Source organism: Piliocolobus tephrosceles, chromosome 15 (genome assembly GCF_002776525.5).
Source record: "Piliocolobus tephrosceles isolate RC106 chromosome 15, ASM277652v3, whole genome shotgun sequence".
Classification (NCBI taxonomy): domain Eukaryota; kingdom Metazoa; phylum Chordata; class Mammalia; order Primates; family Cercopithecidae; genus Piliocolobus; species Piliocolobus tephrosceles.
The window spans coordinates 58,637,711-58,656,719 of record NC_045448.1 but is presented as its reverse complement, the minus strand read 5'-3'; the positions used below and the strand labels follow the sequence as shown (position 1 = coordinate 58,656,719).

General features: G+C 33.4%; 1 protein-coding gene across 6 annotated transcripts in view; it reads left to right on the top strand.

The window, feature by feature from the left end:
- The window catches only part of FANCL (FA complementation group L), a 78,914-nt gene that overhangs the window by 44,948 nt on the left and 14,957 nt on the right, over positions 1-19,009 (top strand). For 4 of the 6 annotated variants that reach the window (XM_023228255.2, XM_023228257.2, XM_023228259.2 and 1 more), the window contains one exon: positions 258-341. In XM_023228255.2, the coding sequence (XP_023084023.1) occupies positions 258-341 (84 nt within the window). The remainder of the gene's footprint in view (positions 1-257; positions 342-19,009) is intronic. The other 2 variants (XM_023228260.2, XM_023228256.2) reach the window with 1 other exon arrangement.

The window sequence follows — 19,009 nt, the reverse complement described above, 5'->3', positions numbered from 1 at the left end:
CCTTCTCCTTCTCCTTCTCCTTCTCCTTCTCCTTCTCCTTCTCCTTCTCCTTCTCCTTCTCCTTCCTTCTTTTCCTTTCCTTTTCCTTTTCTTGATCTCCTGACCTTATGATCCACCCGCCTCGGCCACCCAAAGTGCTGGGATTACAGACGTGAGCCACCGCGCCCAGCCCCTAATATATCTAGTTTTTCTAAAATACTTCATGTGATATTAACACACAGAAGCAAAAATGGTCTAATTTTATGCTTTTTAAATAGTATCCTGCAGAATCACCAGATTGTTTTGTGGATTTTCCTGTTCCATTTTCTGCTTCCCGGACACCTCAGGTAAATTCTCCTCAGGTAAATTCTTAAATTTGTTTTAAGTAATTAAAAAGTACAGTTGTCCCAGAGTATCCATGGGGGATTGTTTCTTGGACCCTGTATAAATACCAAAATCCATGGATACCCAAGTCTCTTATATGAAATGAGACTTTGTTTATAGCCTGTGCACAATCTTCTGTATACTTTAAGTTATCTCCAGATTATAATACCTAATACAATGCATATGCCATGTAAGTAGTTATTATACTGTGTTTTTAAATAGTTTTATTGTTATTTATTTATTTTTGAATATTTTCTATCTGCAGTTGGTTGAATCTGCAGATGTGGAATCTGTGGGTAGGGCCAACTGTAACTCTTTTTACTCAGGTAGTCTTCGTAGGTTATGAAGTAATCTTTTTTTTTTCTTTCAGTTTTCCTTACGCATTTATTTATAAACACACCTTCTATAATGCCTCTTTTATATATCCTTACAGTTAATGTCCATTTTCTTTCTCCCTCTCTTACACGCGCGCACACACACCCACTCCCACGCATAAATACACACACACACACACCATCCAGCCTGTAGATATTTATGCTTCATTTTCAGTAAACATGCAGAAGCACTTTTGACAGACATTTTCCTTTAAATTTAAATTCTAAAGAACTCTGTAGAAAGCAGCGAATGGTAACTGAAAAGTTGAGTGAAATTTTTCATATTGCTAAAACTTTTAACATTGATTACATATCAGAGAATCCTTTTCAGAGGAGAATGAATTATGACTGAAAACATAAACCTTGCCATTTCGACTCCATTTTTATTGTTTTAAAGTATTTGTCCTTAGTTCATCTTTGAACTCAGATTATATTCTCTTATTTTGTGCTTTAGAACATTCAATATTTTGTGTAAAGAATACAGAAGATTCTGCTGCTTCTGTCAGTTGACTTTCACACTGCATTGATGATATTAGCAAGATAATGTTTTATAGAAGTGCGTTGTAAACTATAACATATAGATATAAGGAGGTATGATTATCAGTAGTACTATCACCATTTCATGTGTGTGATTTTTAAGGATGTGGCACAGTGTGATTAGTTAGGACATAGTTCTTTCACAAGTAAATTGTGGCAGTTGATAGCAAAATGGAGAGAACATTTTTATTCTTAGGCAAAGAGAAAAAACATTTCTAGTGACATTTTACAAATATTTTGTAAATAGAGGCTACTCATTTTGGCTATAAAATTTTGGTTAGATTTAAGTAGAAAATTATGCTTATATTTTAAAATATAAATACATGAGTAAAGTAAATATATAAGAAATTAGTAAAAAATAAAAAGCCTAACAGGATTTAAATAGTCTTGTCAAGGCCAAAATGCCATTTTAATTATATATTGTATTTATCCAAAAATTATTTTTCTCATATTCTTTTTCTTGTTTTTTTTTTGAAGTCCCAATCTCCCCACAATGGAAGTTGAGAAAATGTAGCAAAATAGAGAAGAGAGAGCCTGTAATTTGCTTTTGGTGTTTTGATGTATGCAATAAGTAAGATACTATGTTGATTTTTTTTCTATTAAAGAATTGGAATTATGCATACATTTTATAGTGTTTTTTTATTTTAAAAAAATTTTCATTAAACCCATGTCTCTTTTTTTAAAATATACATTTTCTATTTGCTCTGGAATTTTAATCTTGATGTTTTAAGTGAGATCATGAGAAAATATAGCTAGGTTGTGTTACTCTTTCCAGGTGTTATTTCTAAATTATACTGTAATATTTATCACAATTCCAAGGTTGAAAAATACACCGTTTATGAGTTTCTTTGTGTTTTAGATGTACATAATTCGAGAAGTTTCCCCAGGCATTTGTTTGTGGAAAAGTTTGCAATGCCAGAAAAAGATTGCATAGTACTTACTTTATTTTGCTGTTTAACAAAATTAGTTGGTGGCTCTCTACTAGACTGGAAAATCTTTGAAGGCAGTTTCTTTTAAATTTTATATCCACATGCTCAGTGCCTTATTCATATAAACATGGAATAAATATTATATTAGTAATATTAATTCAAATTTAAGTTTCAGGTTTAATTGGGTTATACAAATTTTCTGTTTTGTAGTAACTCTGAGAAAATGTAGAATTAGTAGTAATGTGTATTATAAAATCTTTATTTGTGGAATATACTGAAATTCTTAGCAAAGTACAGATAAGCAACCTTTTATCACAACTCAGATTTGACAGATGTTAATATTTTGTCACATTGGTTCAGATATATCTATATTTCTCTTTCTCTTAAAAATAAAATGTTTTAAGAATAGCTAAGACCCGACCCCCTTTTCTGTCCCTCCTTCCCGTCTTTCTTTTCTTTGCTTCTCTCCCTTTAAATAGTAACTGTTTACCCAAAATTGGGTAAAAAAAAAAACCCAGAAAAATAAAGATCTTCCAAGTTTAAAGTTTAAACATATATTTTGATACTAATTCTTTGTTAGTTATATGGGATATAAATATCTCTGTGGCATGTCTTTTAATTTTGTATATATTTTGTCATACAGAGTTTAACTTTCAGTCTGGTCACATCCTTCTCTTGTGGTTTCTGTTGTGTTTCAAATAAGAAAATCTTTCATATATTTTTCTGAAAAGATTCTGCTATAGTTCAGAAAGTTATTTTTAGTATTTAAGTATGAGATAGCGCCTATTTTCTATATGCTTATACAATTTGAGTGTGTCTTCTTCATTTGTGCGGGTTGGGGGCTGATTTCACAGTTTTTTTTTTACACATGCCATTAATATTTAGAAAGTTTAAAAAATATATAATTTACGTATAAGATTCTGGCTGTACATCATAAGGACTTTGAATGGTACCAACAGTGTGTACTCTGAGTCTTTTAGACATGGTAAGAGTGTTGATAGTTTATGTTTTGAAAATAAGAAGAACCATGAGACTTCTTTGTTATGTGTGATCCTTTTTAATTGGCTGGCTCAAACAATTCTGCTTGTGGGAGTTTTTTTTTTTAAATTTGTAAACAGTTGTCTCTCTTAAGCAATATAAATGTTACTGTTGTAGTTTAGTAGCAGAGTTAGATTTAAGAGATGGTAAATAGATTTCAGATAATTGATTTTTTAAAAATCCCTTTCTGCTTTTATGTATTTCCTCTTTGGATTCAGTGTTTCTGAACTTTAAACTTGGAAGATCTTTATTTTTCTTTCTTTTTTTTTTTTGTAATATAATAGACATGGCTTTGTGGCATCCATATTAAAAATGGGTAATTTTCCTTATGGTCCCTGTCTTCCTGCTGGGTTGATAATGTTTTGATGTATTTTTCTTTTGCTCTGATGAGAGGTCTGCTGCTGCTGCTCTGACATATTCATTTGGATGAATAATTATAACTTGCACAATGTCAAGCTGAAGATGGTAGGGTTTTGTGCGTCATGACAAGCCTAGTAGCCAGTGCAGGTGTCTCACAGCATGATCAGCAACAGCCAGTGTATTCTGGCTCAGAGGAGACATTTAGAGTAGTAAGAAATCAGCACCAAGGGCAAGGCTGCTGCTACTATTGCTGCCATAATATGTGCCAAAGGGACACAAAGTGCTTCTCAAAGACAAGTGTCTAAGCACCTCTTTGTAGATATTTACTTTATTTGTTTGCTCAGTTAATCTTTTATAGATTTTAGCATAGATGGTAAGAACATCTCATGATTTTATTCTACTTTCTAACATCACAGATGTTCCAAAATATATCTTTAATAATTGTTTTAGACTTTTACATACAGGTCACATGTGTAAATACTCTTAACTGAGACTATAGAATGCCCTACTGTCAAATTTTGAGTGCACTGATGTTATGATTATAAAAAAATGAAATTCCTTTTGTCCAGATTACTGATCAAGCAAAAATGGATGTTGAAAATTGCAATTTTGCCTGAAAGTGTGCCACTAAATGCAGGCTTGGTGAAGTATTCTTGCCATGGGCAGTTGGAATCCTCAGGTTTGGTGTGGTGTAGTAAATAGTGGTCTTTATATTTTTTATCATGGAAATCTTATATTCTTGGAATAATGCCATGAATGCAAGAAGAGCAAAACTAATGATAAAGCCTCTGGCTGATAATCTGATGGTGAATGAAGAATTTGTAATTAAAGGAAGCAGTCCTATTACATAGCAGGGAGCATGATCCATTAGTTAGAGCAGCATACTAGCAGTTGGGTATTCTAAGTTCTGTTTACAGTTCAGCCATTAATTTAATTGTATTAGTTCAGACAAGTCACGTAACTGCCCTTTGCCTCAGTTCATATGTACTGTATATGGAAATGGTGAACCTTTTCTCTTTCATGGATATGTAAAGAAAAATAATCTGGTTTAAAACAAGCACAGTGTTGGGGCAGATCCCCCCAGTTTTTCACCCTAATGATCCTGTGGAAGTTCTTTTGACCAACTGGATTTTTTTTCTTTCCATTTTTTCTCTGCTGTTTTTGTTGGAGGACTTAACAATAGTAGTGGAATTTTATTCACTCTTAAATTGGTTAATTTCATATGCTTTTTCTTTCTTGGCAGTCTTACTGTTGCCACAGTGGTATGACTAAAAGGACATCAAAAGGATTAAAACAAAGAAAATTTGTTATTGAGATTATGTGATATGGTCGAAAAAGTATCAGCGTAGGAGTCATTTGACCTATAGACTTAGTCACCTATCAGCTGCCTTTCTTTTATTTTTCTTTCTTAATAGCTAATTATTTATTTAAAAAGCAGCCTGTATTGATTCTAAAAAAAAAGAGAAAGAGGGAAAATACAAGCAAGTAAAATTAAAATGTAAAGTTACCATCAATGCTTTTATTTAGGCAGTAGTGTTGAGGTGTCATTGTATAATTGTTTTGAAACTATGCTTGTCACTTAACAAAGTTTCATTTAAAAATATCATTGATAATACTGTGCATTTGTTATTCCAAATAATTCTTAGAATTACTTGTGTTTTAGTTACAATTGGGTTTATGTTTATCCAGCAAATTAAGAATTAATGTGGCCAAAGTCTAGAAAAACATTATCTCTACATTTACTTAGGTCCTTCAGTAAAGTAGCAATGATTTCCTAATCTACATGTTACATGTTTTTGTTGAATTTTTCTCAAGTTTTTAAAGATTTTTGTTATTTTTAATGCAGTCTTTTTAATTGTATTTTTTTAGTTATCAGAATGTGGGCAAGCTATTAATTTTTTTAATGTTTTATTTTGATCAAATATGTGAACATAGCTTCAGGAGTTAAGTTTGCATGTTTTTTTTGTTGTTGTTGCTGTTTTTGCTTTCTTTTTAGAAAAAACAGCATAGCCTCCATCTCACCTGTTTCTCCAGGGGCAAACACTTTTGGCTGTTAGCTGATTCTTTCAGTAGTTGTCATTACATGCTTTTGTATTTATACTACTTTTTGTTTTGGGCATTATCTATTAACTTCCACTGTAGATAATGAGGAGTTTGTTGTTTTCTCTCCCTACCCTCACTCCATCCTACCTTCCTGCTTTCCCCAAATAACTATATTGTAATTTGGATAGTAATATTCAGTGTTTACATTATAATGAAGATATTTGTATCCTATGTAGATATAAGTAATGTGGTTATTTATGTCTAATGTAATGTAGTTAACTATGATTAATTTTCCTTTGTCACCCTGGTTTTTATTATTCCTAGAGGTAACTTTTTTTAAAAACTTTTCCATTTCTTTAGTTTTCTAAGTTGTTATAACTCATTCAACCCCCATATACTAAAATACCAATGGTATTTTAAATTGGTATACTAAGATACCGATTTCTAAGTAAATGTGTTTTATGGGCAGTGGGATGGATATATGACTTTGAATTTCACTTACTTGCCAGATTAAAGAAGATATTATATCGCTATAGTTTCAGTTGATTTCTAAGATTATAAAAATTGGTTTAAGCTTTGTAGAAGATTTGAGATCTGTGCATTGTGAGCACATGAGACACTTTTGGAATGGCAAAGCTCCCCCATAAATTTAAAGACCCAAAGAGACTAGTTATATGGAACAGGTTTTTTTAATCAAATGCCTTCATTATGAGGTACATTAATTGATTTACTTACTGATGTTAATAAATATGACTTTATTATAGACCTTCACAGTGGGTAGGCTTCATATCTGCTCAGCCACTGTAGCATAGTGTAAAGAGACTACAGAGTCTAAAAAGTCTGGGTCACATTTTGACTCTGTCTTTACCAGTGCATGACCTTGTGTAAATCACTTATTTATAAAAAGAGAGAAATAATATCTGTGTCATAGATTACATATGAGAACAAATTGAGGTGTTGTATATGAAAATCCTTTCGAATTGTAAAATGCTGTACAAATGTACACAGTGATGTAGGGAGTTAATGCAGTCTGTAAATTGGTGAACTCAATATAGTGAGAGCTAATATGGGCAAAGAAGTGATCTCTCTCCATGTGTAATGATACTGTTTATTTGTGTATTTATACACACATATCTGTCCGACAACAGTTATCTGTATATTGAATTACATATACGTTAAAGACTTTAAAGACAGCATTTTATTTATATGCAATAAACAAGGAGTTTTCTGTGTTCAAAAATGAAATAGGGATGATTAGTGAAAAATCATGGTCAATCTCACCAGGCTATGTGGATGTGAAAGGTGACTGCATATACATTGTACTATAAATAATAGAGAAAAGAGATGTTGAGAGAAATACTGTTTGGTTTCACAGTTTTATTGGTTAATAATATATTGTGAGTACTTCGATGAACTTAATGCTTAATGGTACGGTTTGGAGTAACTCAGTAAAATATTTTTATATAGCAGGTATCCTGAGTAAGAGAAAACATTTGAGTATCAGTCTCCAAATGACTCCTTTAATATTGTGATCTATATTTTAAAATACTTTTGGATAAAAATTATTTTAGGTAGTATCAGTGAAGCAAGTTTATTTTAATGTGAGTACAATTTATTAACATTCTTTCTCTCATATTTTGTTCCTGACAGGGATTCTGGTAAATTGATACACTATGTCTATATCTATTTGAATTTTTTTTTAATAATCCAGGGGCTAATTTGGAATATATGGGTGTTTATATGCTTGTGCATGCATGTATGTGTGTATATGTTTTAAACCTTCATTTCTGAAAAACAGATGGCCATTGAAGAATAAAGATCCAATAGGTTGAAGACAGAAATGATAGATACTTCAGTGACAAAAAGTGTTAATTCAAATATGACCTCCTAGCATTTCTAGCTCTACGTATTAGAAATGCTAATACGTAGAGCTAGAAAATATTTCCCCCTCATCTTGTGCCAAGATAAAAGTTGAATATTAGAAACCCAACCAATTTATTAGATAGTTACAGAGTTGGAAAATATTGGAGTTTGTAAATAGTAGAGACACTGAGACAGTATTAATTGATTAATTAAATGATGTCACTGTTAGCAATTAGTTCCCTGGCTCTGGCTATAAGAATAACATTGGCAGCTAGCAGCAAACTGGTATTCTTTCTATTAGTTTTGAGCTTATCTGATGTAAAGGTTTTTATGATCATTTATTTTTTTATTTCATTGATTTTACAATGATGAAAAATTAGATATAGCTAACTTTTTTCTTTAGGGATGGTAACACCCTTTTGGGTATAACCTAACTGGAACAAAAAGCTAGTCTTTTTTCTTTTTTTTTTCTGGTCCACTAATTGGCTTGGCCTTTTTTTTTTTTTTTTTTTTTTTTGAATAGTTCACAATATAGGATGCTAAGGATAAGATTGAAAGTACCTACTTATTTTCAACATGTGCTTGAGGAACTTTCTTTCCCTTTTCAAAAGTGGAATTGCTACAGTTACTCTGTGATGACTACACATGAGGTGACTGTATTTTATTTGGTCCTGTGGGAAGATACCCTTTTCACATGAATGAAAAACACTTGCAAATGTTTTAAATGATCAGTGATCAGTTATAGTCAAAATAACTTAAGTATAGAAGAGGTGATATGTTCTTTATGGATTGCTTGATGGGTAACAGTATTTGACCAAACAAATTCAGTTACAGATAAACCTGTAGAAAGAGTTGAAAACATCAATGAAGCATGTAAGTCACTTCAAATGAACTGAATATTTAGATTTATCACCTCTTTAAAGATACCTGATGGACATATTACAAGTAATACTAAAATTTCTTAAAAAGCTTTATTTCTTAATATTCTCTTATTCTATTTATACTTTTGGAATTGCCAAAGATAAAGAAAAAAAAAGATTATTAGAAGATTTATCTGCAAGTATTATAGGGAAGAATAAAAAAAATCAGAATTGAAAGCAACTGTTGCAAGTACCAGAAAATTATGCTATTAATTTAAGTGTCATCAGAGCACAAAAGATCACATTCTGGCACTGTGTGGAAATTATTAAAATGCTGGAAATAATAGTACTTAAGATGAAGATATTATACTCTAAGATCTGGTTAAGTGACTGACATTATTACTTCACTTCAGGTATTATGAAAGTAACAAAATGCTTTTAAAGATAATAAGCATTACATTCTGAGATTGGCAGTGTTCATACTTTTCTGCTTAAGTGCTTTCCTTGCTTAACATAATTTAATAACAGTTATGGGGAAATAGCTAACATCTTAGTTCCCACATGTATCTTTCCCCCTTCTCCAATATATACACATTTATATATCTATATATACATATAGAAGTAATACAGTTTTATTCTTTAAGTGTTGGGTATATGAACTCTTCCGCATTCTTTGCCATTACTGTGAGGAATGTTACTATTTTGTGTTAAGTTCCTAATTGTTGAGAAAACTAACGAGAAGCTGTTAGTTTCTACACATCTACTGCTGTGTAGATCCATTACTGTTCAGAAATCCGAATGACTGGTTTTTTCAATAGCTTTATTGAGATGTAATCGACATACAGTAAACTGAATGTATTTAAAGTGTATAGTTCGCTGAGTTTTGACAAATATCTACACCCATTAAATTGTCACCGCAATCAAGATAATAAACATATCCATCATATCCCAGTCACCTCTTTCCCCATTGTTGTCCCTCCCTTTAGTCCTTCCCAACCTTCCCCCTGGGCCTCAGGCAAGTACTGATCTGCTTTATGCTACCATTGATTTGTTTGCAGTTTATAGAATCTTATATAATTCTGTGTGCTTTTCTATGCCAGTCTTTTTTTCCTTAGCATAATCACTTGGAGATTCAACCATGTTGTAGCATGTAATATAGTTCATTCTTTTTTTGCTGAGTATTGATGGATGTGCCACATATTGGCCATTCACCTTTTGATGGGCATATAGGTTGTTTTCAGAATTTGGCTAGTAAAATTTTCTCCAAATTGATCTAAAGATTCAGTGCAGTCACAATCAAAATCCCAACAGCTCTTTTTTCTTTTTTTTTTCTAATTTAAGAAATTGACAAAATTATGGCTGGTTGCACCCAACACTTTAGGAGGCTGAGACTAGAGGATTGATTGAACCCGACAGTTGGAGAACATCTGTGCAAAATGGTGAAACCTCATCTCTACAAAAAATACAAAAATCAGCTGGGTGTGGGGGCAACACATCTGTAGTCCCCCAGCTACTCAGGAGGCTGAGGTGGGAGGATCAGTTGAGCCCAGGAGCTCGAGGTTGCAGTGAGCTGTGATCATGCCACTGCACTCCAGCCTGTGTGACAGAGAGAGACCCTATCTCAAAAACTAACAAAAAACCAAAAAAACCCAAAATAAAAACAAAAACATCCTGAAATTAACAGAATTATTCCAAAATGTACGTGCAAAGGCTGCAAAGGTCTTATGATAGTTAAAATAACTCTGAAAAATAACAAAATGAGAAGACTAACACAACCTGATTTAAATACTTACAAATCTACTTTTTTTCAGGATAATTTGGTATTTTCATAAAAGTAGACAAGTAGATCACTGGAACAGAGAATTCAGAAATAGACCCATACATATACAAACAGCTGTTTTCAATGATAGTACAAAGATAGTTTAGTGGAGGAAGGACAGTCTTTCAACACATGGTGCTGAGACAATTGGATATCTGTAAGTGAAAATGAACTCATTGATCCATATACAGAAATTAATTTATAATGAATTATAAACTTAATATAAAAACCTAAATATAAAGCTTCTAGAAGAAACACAGGAAAAAGCATTTGTAACTCTAGGCTAGGCAGATATTTCTTAGTATAACACCAAATGCAAGGTCCAAAAAAGAACAACCTGATAAATTGTTCTTCATCAAAAATAAAAATTTCTGTTCTTGAAAGACACTCTTAAGAGAAATTAGAAGCTAGATTAGAAAATATTTGCAAATCATATATCTGATGTATTTAGAATATATAAAGAACTCTCAAAGCTCAATAATAAAACTCAAAATGGACATTATGTACACACATTCTACATTTTTCAAGGATAACACTTTCACTACCATTGAAGCTGTATATAAATTTATTTCATGTGAAAAAAGTTTTCAAAATATATTTACTTAGCTCTTAGAGAATTGAACTTATGTCAGTTGCTTGTCTGTTTTTGCCTAGGAATCAGGTAATTCTTGCTTCCATCTTCACTTTCTTTGCAACACTTTTTTTTTTTAATTATTATACTTTTAAGTTTTAGGGTACATGTGCACGACGTGCAGGTTTGTTACATATGTATACATGTGCCATGTTGGTTTGCTGCACCCATTAACTCGTCATTTGCATTAGGTATTTCTCCTAATGCTATCCCTTCCCCATGCCCCAACCCCATGACAGGCCCTGGTGTGTGATGTTTCCTGCCCTCTGTCCAAGTGTTCTCATTGTTCAAATTCCACCTGTGAGTGAGAACATGCGGTGTTTGGTTTTCTGTCCTTGCGGTAGTTTGCTGAGAATGATAGTTTACAACTTCATCCATGTCCCTACAAAGGACATGAACTAATCCCTTTTTTATGGCTGCGTAGTAATCCATGGTGTATATGTGCCACATTTTCTTAATCCAGTCTATCATTGATGGACATTTAGGTTGGTTGCAAGTCTTTGCTATTGTGAATAGTGCAGCAATAAACATACATGTGCATGTGTCTTTATAGTAGCATAATTTATAATCCTTTGGGTATATACCCAGTAATGGGATGGCTGGGTCAAATGGTATTTCTAGTTCTAGATCCTTGAGGAATTGCCACACTGTCTTCCACAATGGCTGAACTAGTTTACACTCCCACCAACAGTGTAAAAGTGTTTCTGTTTCTCTATGTCCTCTCCAGCACCTGTTGTTTCCTGACTTTAATGATTGCCATTCTAACTGGTGTGAGATGGTGTCTCGTTGTGGTTTTGATTTTTGCAACATTTCTTCCTCAACCACATTGCTTCAGTCAGCTTCATGGTGGTGTATGTTGATGAAACAATGCACGCAGTTCTTCCTCCACTTCACTTCTTTTTGCCCCAGGGATTTTCTAATGCTAAGACCAAGGATGCCTGTGGGAGCCACTAGGCATACATACATATCCACACCTGTAAGTGTGAGAGACTGAATCCCCATTAGGGCAATTCAGCCAGTGGTGTGGAAGCCAGAAAAAAATGCTCTTGCATTCTGGTTCTTGGACAGGAATTCTGAGGAACTTTCTCTACAGCTTTTTACAGAGCTACCATCGACTACAATAACCAGATTGAAAGCACATCCTTATTTTGCGTTCCCTACTGTGTTTCACTCTTTCCAGTTCCCACTCTTCATTCCCTGAGTTCACTTCCAATAAATTTTCCCGATACATGTCCTTGTCTCTGGCTTTGCTTTCTGGGGAAATTGCAAGCTTCGGCCAGTTGTCATTGTTATATGCTACAGATGAAGATATGTAGGACAAGGGTCCAAATATACCAGGCATACTTATGGCCCAGAAATTTACATTCTTAAGGAAAATTCTGATGTTTGCTTTTTGATTATTTGACGTATTTTTCAAGATTGAACAAAACCTATGCAATTATATATGACCTCCTAAGCAGTATAACTTGGCAGGCCTTCTTTAAAATCAATTTATAAATCAAAGGCTGCACTAGGCTTCTCTCAAATTATTTCCTTGCCTCTAGAAAATTGTAATCTTCGCAGTTGCTGTCGGCTTCCTTTGACTTGTCACTATTTGAACGTTTTTCTGTGACTTCTATATAACTAACAGTGGGTAATAGGCACTGACTTCTTAGCTGCACTTGTACCTAGTTTGTAGAATGTAAGAAAAGTGTTTCTCAATATTTCAGTGATAGGTACTAATACGTTTTTTTTAAAGTGTTTAGACCTAAGCGTACAAGTAATTCGGCAGTAGAAAATAACACTGTACAAGCCAAACTACTGATTCCTTCACTAAAATTACATTCCCTAGTCATGGAACTAATAAAATTTTTGTTTATCTCCTTATTCATTGACTTGTGCTTCTTAAGCAATAGTTTTAAAATGAGATACATTTTAAGACTTTAGAATAATGATACCCAGTTTTTGCGTGGTTTATTTCATTTATTAAACATGAGCAAGAATAACCAACCCTGTCCTTACCCTGCTTAATTATCGGGGTCTTTGACGCATTTATAACTTCCAGTATAAAAATTGGCAAGAATTGCCAAAAGTGATGGTGCTTCAGTGTTATAAGACTATTCAGGAAGTAGAATAAGCCATTTAGTTTTTTTGTAAGGTCATGATTTGGTGACCTTTGAATGGAGTAACTTTCTAATGGTTCATGATCTCAAGGTTTAAATGTCAGATATGCTGGTTGGGTGGTTTGTTCAGAAATCTTTTCAGTATGTGTGTTCGGAAACTTTCAGGTGCATTAACACAGAGATCCCAAACAGATCTTTTCACGGACGAGCCCTTATACGGAACAGTTCAGGTAATTCTGAATTAGGTGCAGAGAATTTCATTAAGTGCCTTAGGAGAACTTATATTGGATTGATCTCTTAATATCTTTATGCTTGCTCTTTTCAAATCATATGGAGATGTCTATTTTTTCCTTAAGATTCTTTTTTTTTATTCTTCTGACCTTTGGTTTTTCACCATAGGAAGATTAGACTCCGTATCAGGGAATATTTCCCCGTTAAACTTAGCTTCTGTGCTCCTTCTGCATATAGTATTATAGAGGTAGTTTTCTAGTTTCTCTTTTGGCCTGTGCCTCTTTTTTCTCCTACAGTCCTACCCCACGTTAAGGTAGACAAACAAATAGATTTTTTAAAAGTCTGTGGTGGGTTGGTGTGCCTTCAGCATGGACCTTTTTGTGGAAGGTGAAGTAGAATGTACTTGGCTGTTATTTATTCTCACCTGTTTTATGTTTCCTAACTTTCTCACGCTGTTTCCTTCCCTTTTGGGGGACTTTTTAAGGACAAGATGGTGCTGAGAATCGTGTTCTTTTCCTTCTCATACCATGATAAGGCTTAGCTGAGAGGCTTCTGCATTATCTTGATTTCTAGGATACTTTTCTCTGTAAGACAGTTACTGCTTTTGGGGCATGCAGCCTATGTATGTATGTTTAAGGATTGTTTTCTGTTGCTAATTTCTGTTGTCTTTAATTTTTTCTCTTATATTTTTATTCTTCATTTCCTTATTCTTATTATTGTATGCATGCACAAAACAGATGGCATTTTCCTTTGATTAGCAGATCTGAAGTTTTGGGTGTAATTTTTGGATCTTCACTGTGTTTAAGCTATACAGTTGTTTTGCTATTCCTGTTAAGAATTTATGGTTCAAAACCTATTCCACAACTCAAGAGTTTTTTGACTGTTGCAGTTTTTCTCCTATATTTTAGGCATTAATGGTAGATTTATAATGCATTTTTTATTTCTCCTTTAAATACATGGTGATATAAAGTATACTGTAATACAAATATTTTGATTCTCATATAAAAGATTTTTGATTCTGATGTGAAAATTATTTTGATCAAAGTAAATTGTTATTGTATATTAAATCATATAAATAGACATATTTAAGGGATATATTCATATTTATTAAAATCCCTTTATAAACAATAATTGGTAATAAATGAGGTTACATTGTAATAATTGGCATCTTGAAAGGGAATCTCGGTACTTTTAAGGGGAAAGCAATACCTACTTCATGGATTTTCAAACAGATATATTTAGAATTCTTGACTTTTATGCCTGGAAGTCACCTTAGAAGTTACCTTAGAAGTTGTCTACTGTACCATCCACAATTATAGGTGCAATGTTAAAGCTTAGAGAGGCTGAGTATGTCTTGCTTAAGATCAGATACCTTGTTACCATCAATATGAGAGCTGTGATTTCCTTGCAAACTGGGTACTTTTAACTTTATATTGGAGAAGCCAACATAGTCCCGTACATGGCTAAAACGTTAATTTCACTGAATCAACTTTAATGTACTTTCTGCTATACTGTGAGCATCAGGAAATGAAAGGATGGATAACAGATCACTTATTTTTATTTCTATGTGTGCTTTTCTAGGATTATAAAAATGTTATAGGAAATATGGAAAGGTACAAAGAAGAGAATAAAAAAATTGTCATTGTCATAAAAGAGGATTTTTAAAATGTAACCACACTAACTAGGGACCAGTAAAAGATTAGATTAAAATCACTGAAACAGAGTGAGAACAAAACCACTCTTGATTATTCTGGAATGTATTAAGAGCATGGATAAAGATTCCATAGGACCTACAAAATGCTGACCTGTTCACTGAGGTTTCGTAATAAAAGCAGTGACTAATAAGGGGAGTGCTGTAAGAGAGAAGCCAAACCATGGGATTAAGCTATCTTGGTTAATGAAGGAAAAGCTACTTTGGAGAATTCAGACCTACACCCATATACTTAATTTTTTTTCACCATCCTCTAACTCTGAAGCTCTGCAATTTGTGAAATAATACCTAAACTTAAGAGGTTGGATATTTTTATTTGATCATGTATATACTTTTTAGGGAATTATGTCTTCATTCATTTTTTCTATTCTTTTTTTTTTTAAATATTTTTTAGTAACCTTATATAAAGGGTATCAATCCTTTGTCTCATATGGTACAGATATTTTGCTATTATTTCATTAGGCTGTGAACTTCTCTAGGACGAGTACTATATGTCTTATAATAATAGCTCCCAATTTTTAAACATTTACTCTAAGAAGTTAGCATTTTATCTACATTATCTCACTCAGATCTTGTGAGGATTAACACTGTTTCCATGTTACATATGCTAAGGGAGGTAAGTAACTTGCTGAAAAGATGCAACTAATGTTAAGTGGTAGAGCTAGGAATGAGACTAACTTGGCTATAGTTTGTGATCTTAATCAGCATACTCTATTGCATTTTCTATTTTCTTAGTATCACCAGTATCTAGTGTTGATTGTAACACTCAATAGACACATTATTCAGATTTGCTGGATTGAGTTCTATTAGGATATCATTCATTTATGTAGTATTTGTTTACTTAATTTTGTATAACCTGATGTGATGTAAGTGAGGACTTGCATTCTTCAATGCTTGACCCATATAGTTTGTTAAATATGGTTACAAATTGACTATTTTAAGTTGAAGATAAAACTGTTTCTTCCATAGGTTAGTTGTATAAAATGGGTTTTATTTCTTACAAATTTATTGTATACCCCTCAAAAATTCCAGAATTTATCACAGGAATAAAATAGAATGTTATTTTAAACATTAACAACAAAAGTCAAAGTTATGATGAAAATGTTCTTAAGGATGCCTTTCTTTTTGTGAATTGTATGGAAGTATGACTCTGGTAATAGTTGGACTGAAACAAGCATGGCTATTCTTCATTCTTTCACTAGTGGTTTTTAACCTTACTGCACATTAGAATCACTTGAGAAACTTTTTGAAGTCCCCATATAAAGGCTGTATTGAGCTAACATCAATTAAAAAGGAATGGGTAGAATAGAATTTGTATATTAATATTTAAGTTCCTTAGGTGATTCCAGTATGATTTTTATTGTGGAGAAAGTTACAGTTACTGATAATATTTCTGTGGTTTCTAATCTATATCCATAGTTGAAGGAAATGCTAAATTTTACTTAGAAGGTAAGATGTATTTTTTTTAACCTGTTTAAGATTCTGTGGTTCAGAATGCTTATCACAGACATTTCAAAAATTGTAATCTGTCTTATATAGTGAGCTTTTTTCTGAGAAGACATATTTGTGTGTTTTAGAGAGGGTTTTAAATATATTATTTAAATGTATAGATTTGAAGATTAATTTTAAAAGGCCAGTTATTAAATATTTTTTAAAATGAAGCAAATTAGTCTATATCCTAATCCAGAAATAATAATTTGGGTCAACTTTCTCAGTTATAGCAAGTAACTCACACATAATTTATATCATTTATTTAATATTTTTGAGATTCATTCCCCCCTTCAATGTTTTATTACAAATTTTCTGACGTACAAGAAACATTGAAAAAGTTTATGGTGAATACCCATATATCCACCATCTAAATTTTATAGTTAATCGTTGCTATATTTCGTTTATCATATGTTTTTCCATTTATTCATCCTTTCTTCCACCCATAAATCCAGCCATTTTTAGTTCTATCCAAAGTACCTTGAAGGTATCTGAATACTTTCTTTAAAATATGTCATCTGGCCGGGCGCGGTGGCTCAAGCCTGTAATCCCAGTACTTTGGGAGGCCGAGACGGGCGGATCACGAGGTCAGGAGATCGAGACCATCCTGGCTAACACGGTGAAACCCCGTCTCTACTAAAAAAATACAAAAAACTAGCCGGGCGAGGTGGCGGACGCCTGTAGTCCCAGCTACTCGGGAGGCTGAGGCAGGAGAATGGCGTAAACCCGGGAGGCGGAGCTTGTAGTGAGCTGAGGATCCGGCCACTGCACTCCAGTCCAGGCGGCAGAGCGAGACTCCGTCTCAAAATAAAATAAAATAAAATAAAATATGTCATCAGCATGCATACATTTAATTAGAGTTCAGTTCTTTGTAAAATTTGGAAGCAGTAAAGTGCATATAAGTGTTCCGTAAGTTCCAGTAAATGGATACACCAGTGCAATCCACGGTCAAGATGCAGAACATTATCATCACAGGGTTTTGTCCCGTCCTAGTAAATCCCCATTATGTTGATTGTTTTCCGCCTAAGTTTAGTTATGCCTATTCCAGATATTATAAACAGAGGCATTCAGTATGTACTCTTTCCTACATAGGCTTATTTTACCCATCAAATTTCTGAAATTTATCCATGTTGTGACATGGATCAATAGTTCATTCCTTTTTATTCCTGAGTAGTAGTCCATTGCATGAATATACTGAGGTTTGTTTATCCTTTCGCCTGTTGACAGACATCTAGACTGTTACCAGTTTTTGGTGCTTATGAATGTAGCTGCTATGAGCATTCTGGTAACGGTATTTTTATGGATATATCTTTTCACTTTTTTTGGAGTGGAATTGCCAGGTTATAAGGTAGGAATATATTTAATTCTTAAAGAAATTGCCAAATCTTTTCAAAACAGTTGTGCCATTTACATGCCCACTGACAGTATATGAGAGTTCAGTTGCTTTGCATCCTTATTAACATTTACTATTTTAATGTTATCTCATTAATATTAGTACTCTCACTTTTTTTTCTGAAAAGTTTCGATATCTTTTTTGATTACTTTGCACTTTACAAATGGGCAAAAAAAAAAAAAACTCTTTAAACAATGGCACAGTAGCTCTGGTGAGATGTGAGACTGCTTATGTTAAAAAATGAGAAGATGGCTATTTTTATTGTATTGTATTTTATTTTTTAATTATACTTTAAGTTCTGGGATACACGTGGGGAATGTGCAGGTTTGTTACATAGGTATACACGTGCCATGGTGGTTTGCTGCATCTATCAACCCGTCATCTACATTAGGTATTTCTCCTAATACTATCCCTCCCCTAGTCCCACACCCCCCGACAGGCCCCGGTGTGTGATGTTTCCCTCCCTGTGTCCATGTGTTCTCATTGTTCAACTCCAACTTATGAGTAAGAACATGCGGTGTTTGGTTTTCTGTTCCTGTGGTAGTTTGCTGAGAATGATGGTTTCTGGCTTCATCCGTGTCCCTGCAAAGGACATGAACTCATCCTTTTTTATGGCTGCATAGTATTCCGTGGGGTATATGTGCCACATTTTCTTTTCCAGTCTATCACTGATGGGCATTGGGGTGGGTTTCAAGTCTTTGCTATTGTGAATAGTGCTGGAATGAACATGTGTGTGCATGTCTTTATAGTAACATCATTTATAATCCTTTGGGTACATACCCCATGATGAGATTGCTGGATCAAACGGTATTTCTGGTTGTAGATCCTTGAGGAATAGCCACACTGTCTTCCACAATGGTTGAACTAATTTACACTTCCACCAACAGTGTAAAAGCGTTCCTGTTTCTCCATATCCTCTTCAGCATCTGTTGTTTCCTGACTTTTTAATAATCACCATTCTAACTGGCATGTGATAGTATCTCATTGTGGTTTTGATTTGCATTTTTCCAGTGACCAGTGATGATGAGCTTTTTTTTCATGTTTGTTGGACACTTTTGAGAAGTGTCTGTTCATATCCTTTACCCACTTTTAGATGGAGTGGTTTTTTTCTTGTAAATTTGTTTAAGTTGCTTGTAGATTCTGGATATTAGCCCTTTGTCAGATGGATAGATTGCAGAAATATTCTCCCATAATGTAGATTACCTGTTCACTCTAATGATAGTTTCTTTTGCTGTGCAGAGCTGTTTAGTTTAATTAGATCCCATTT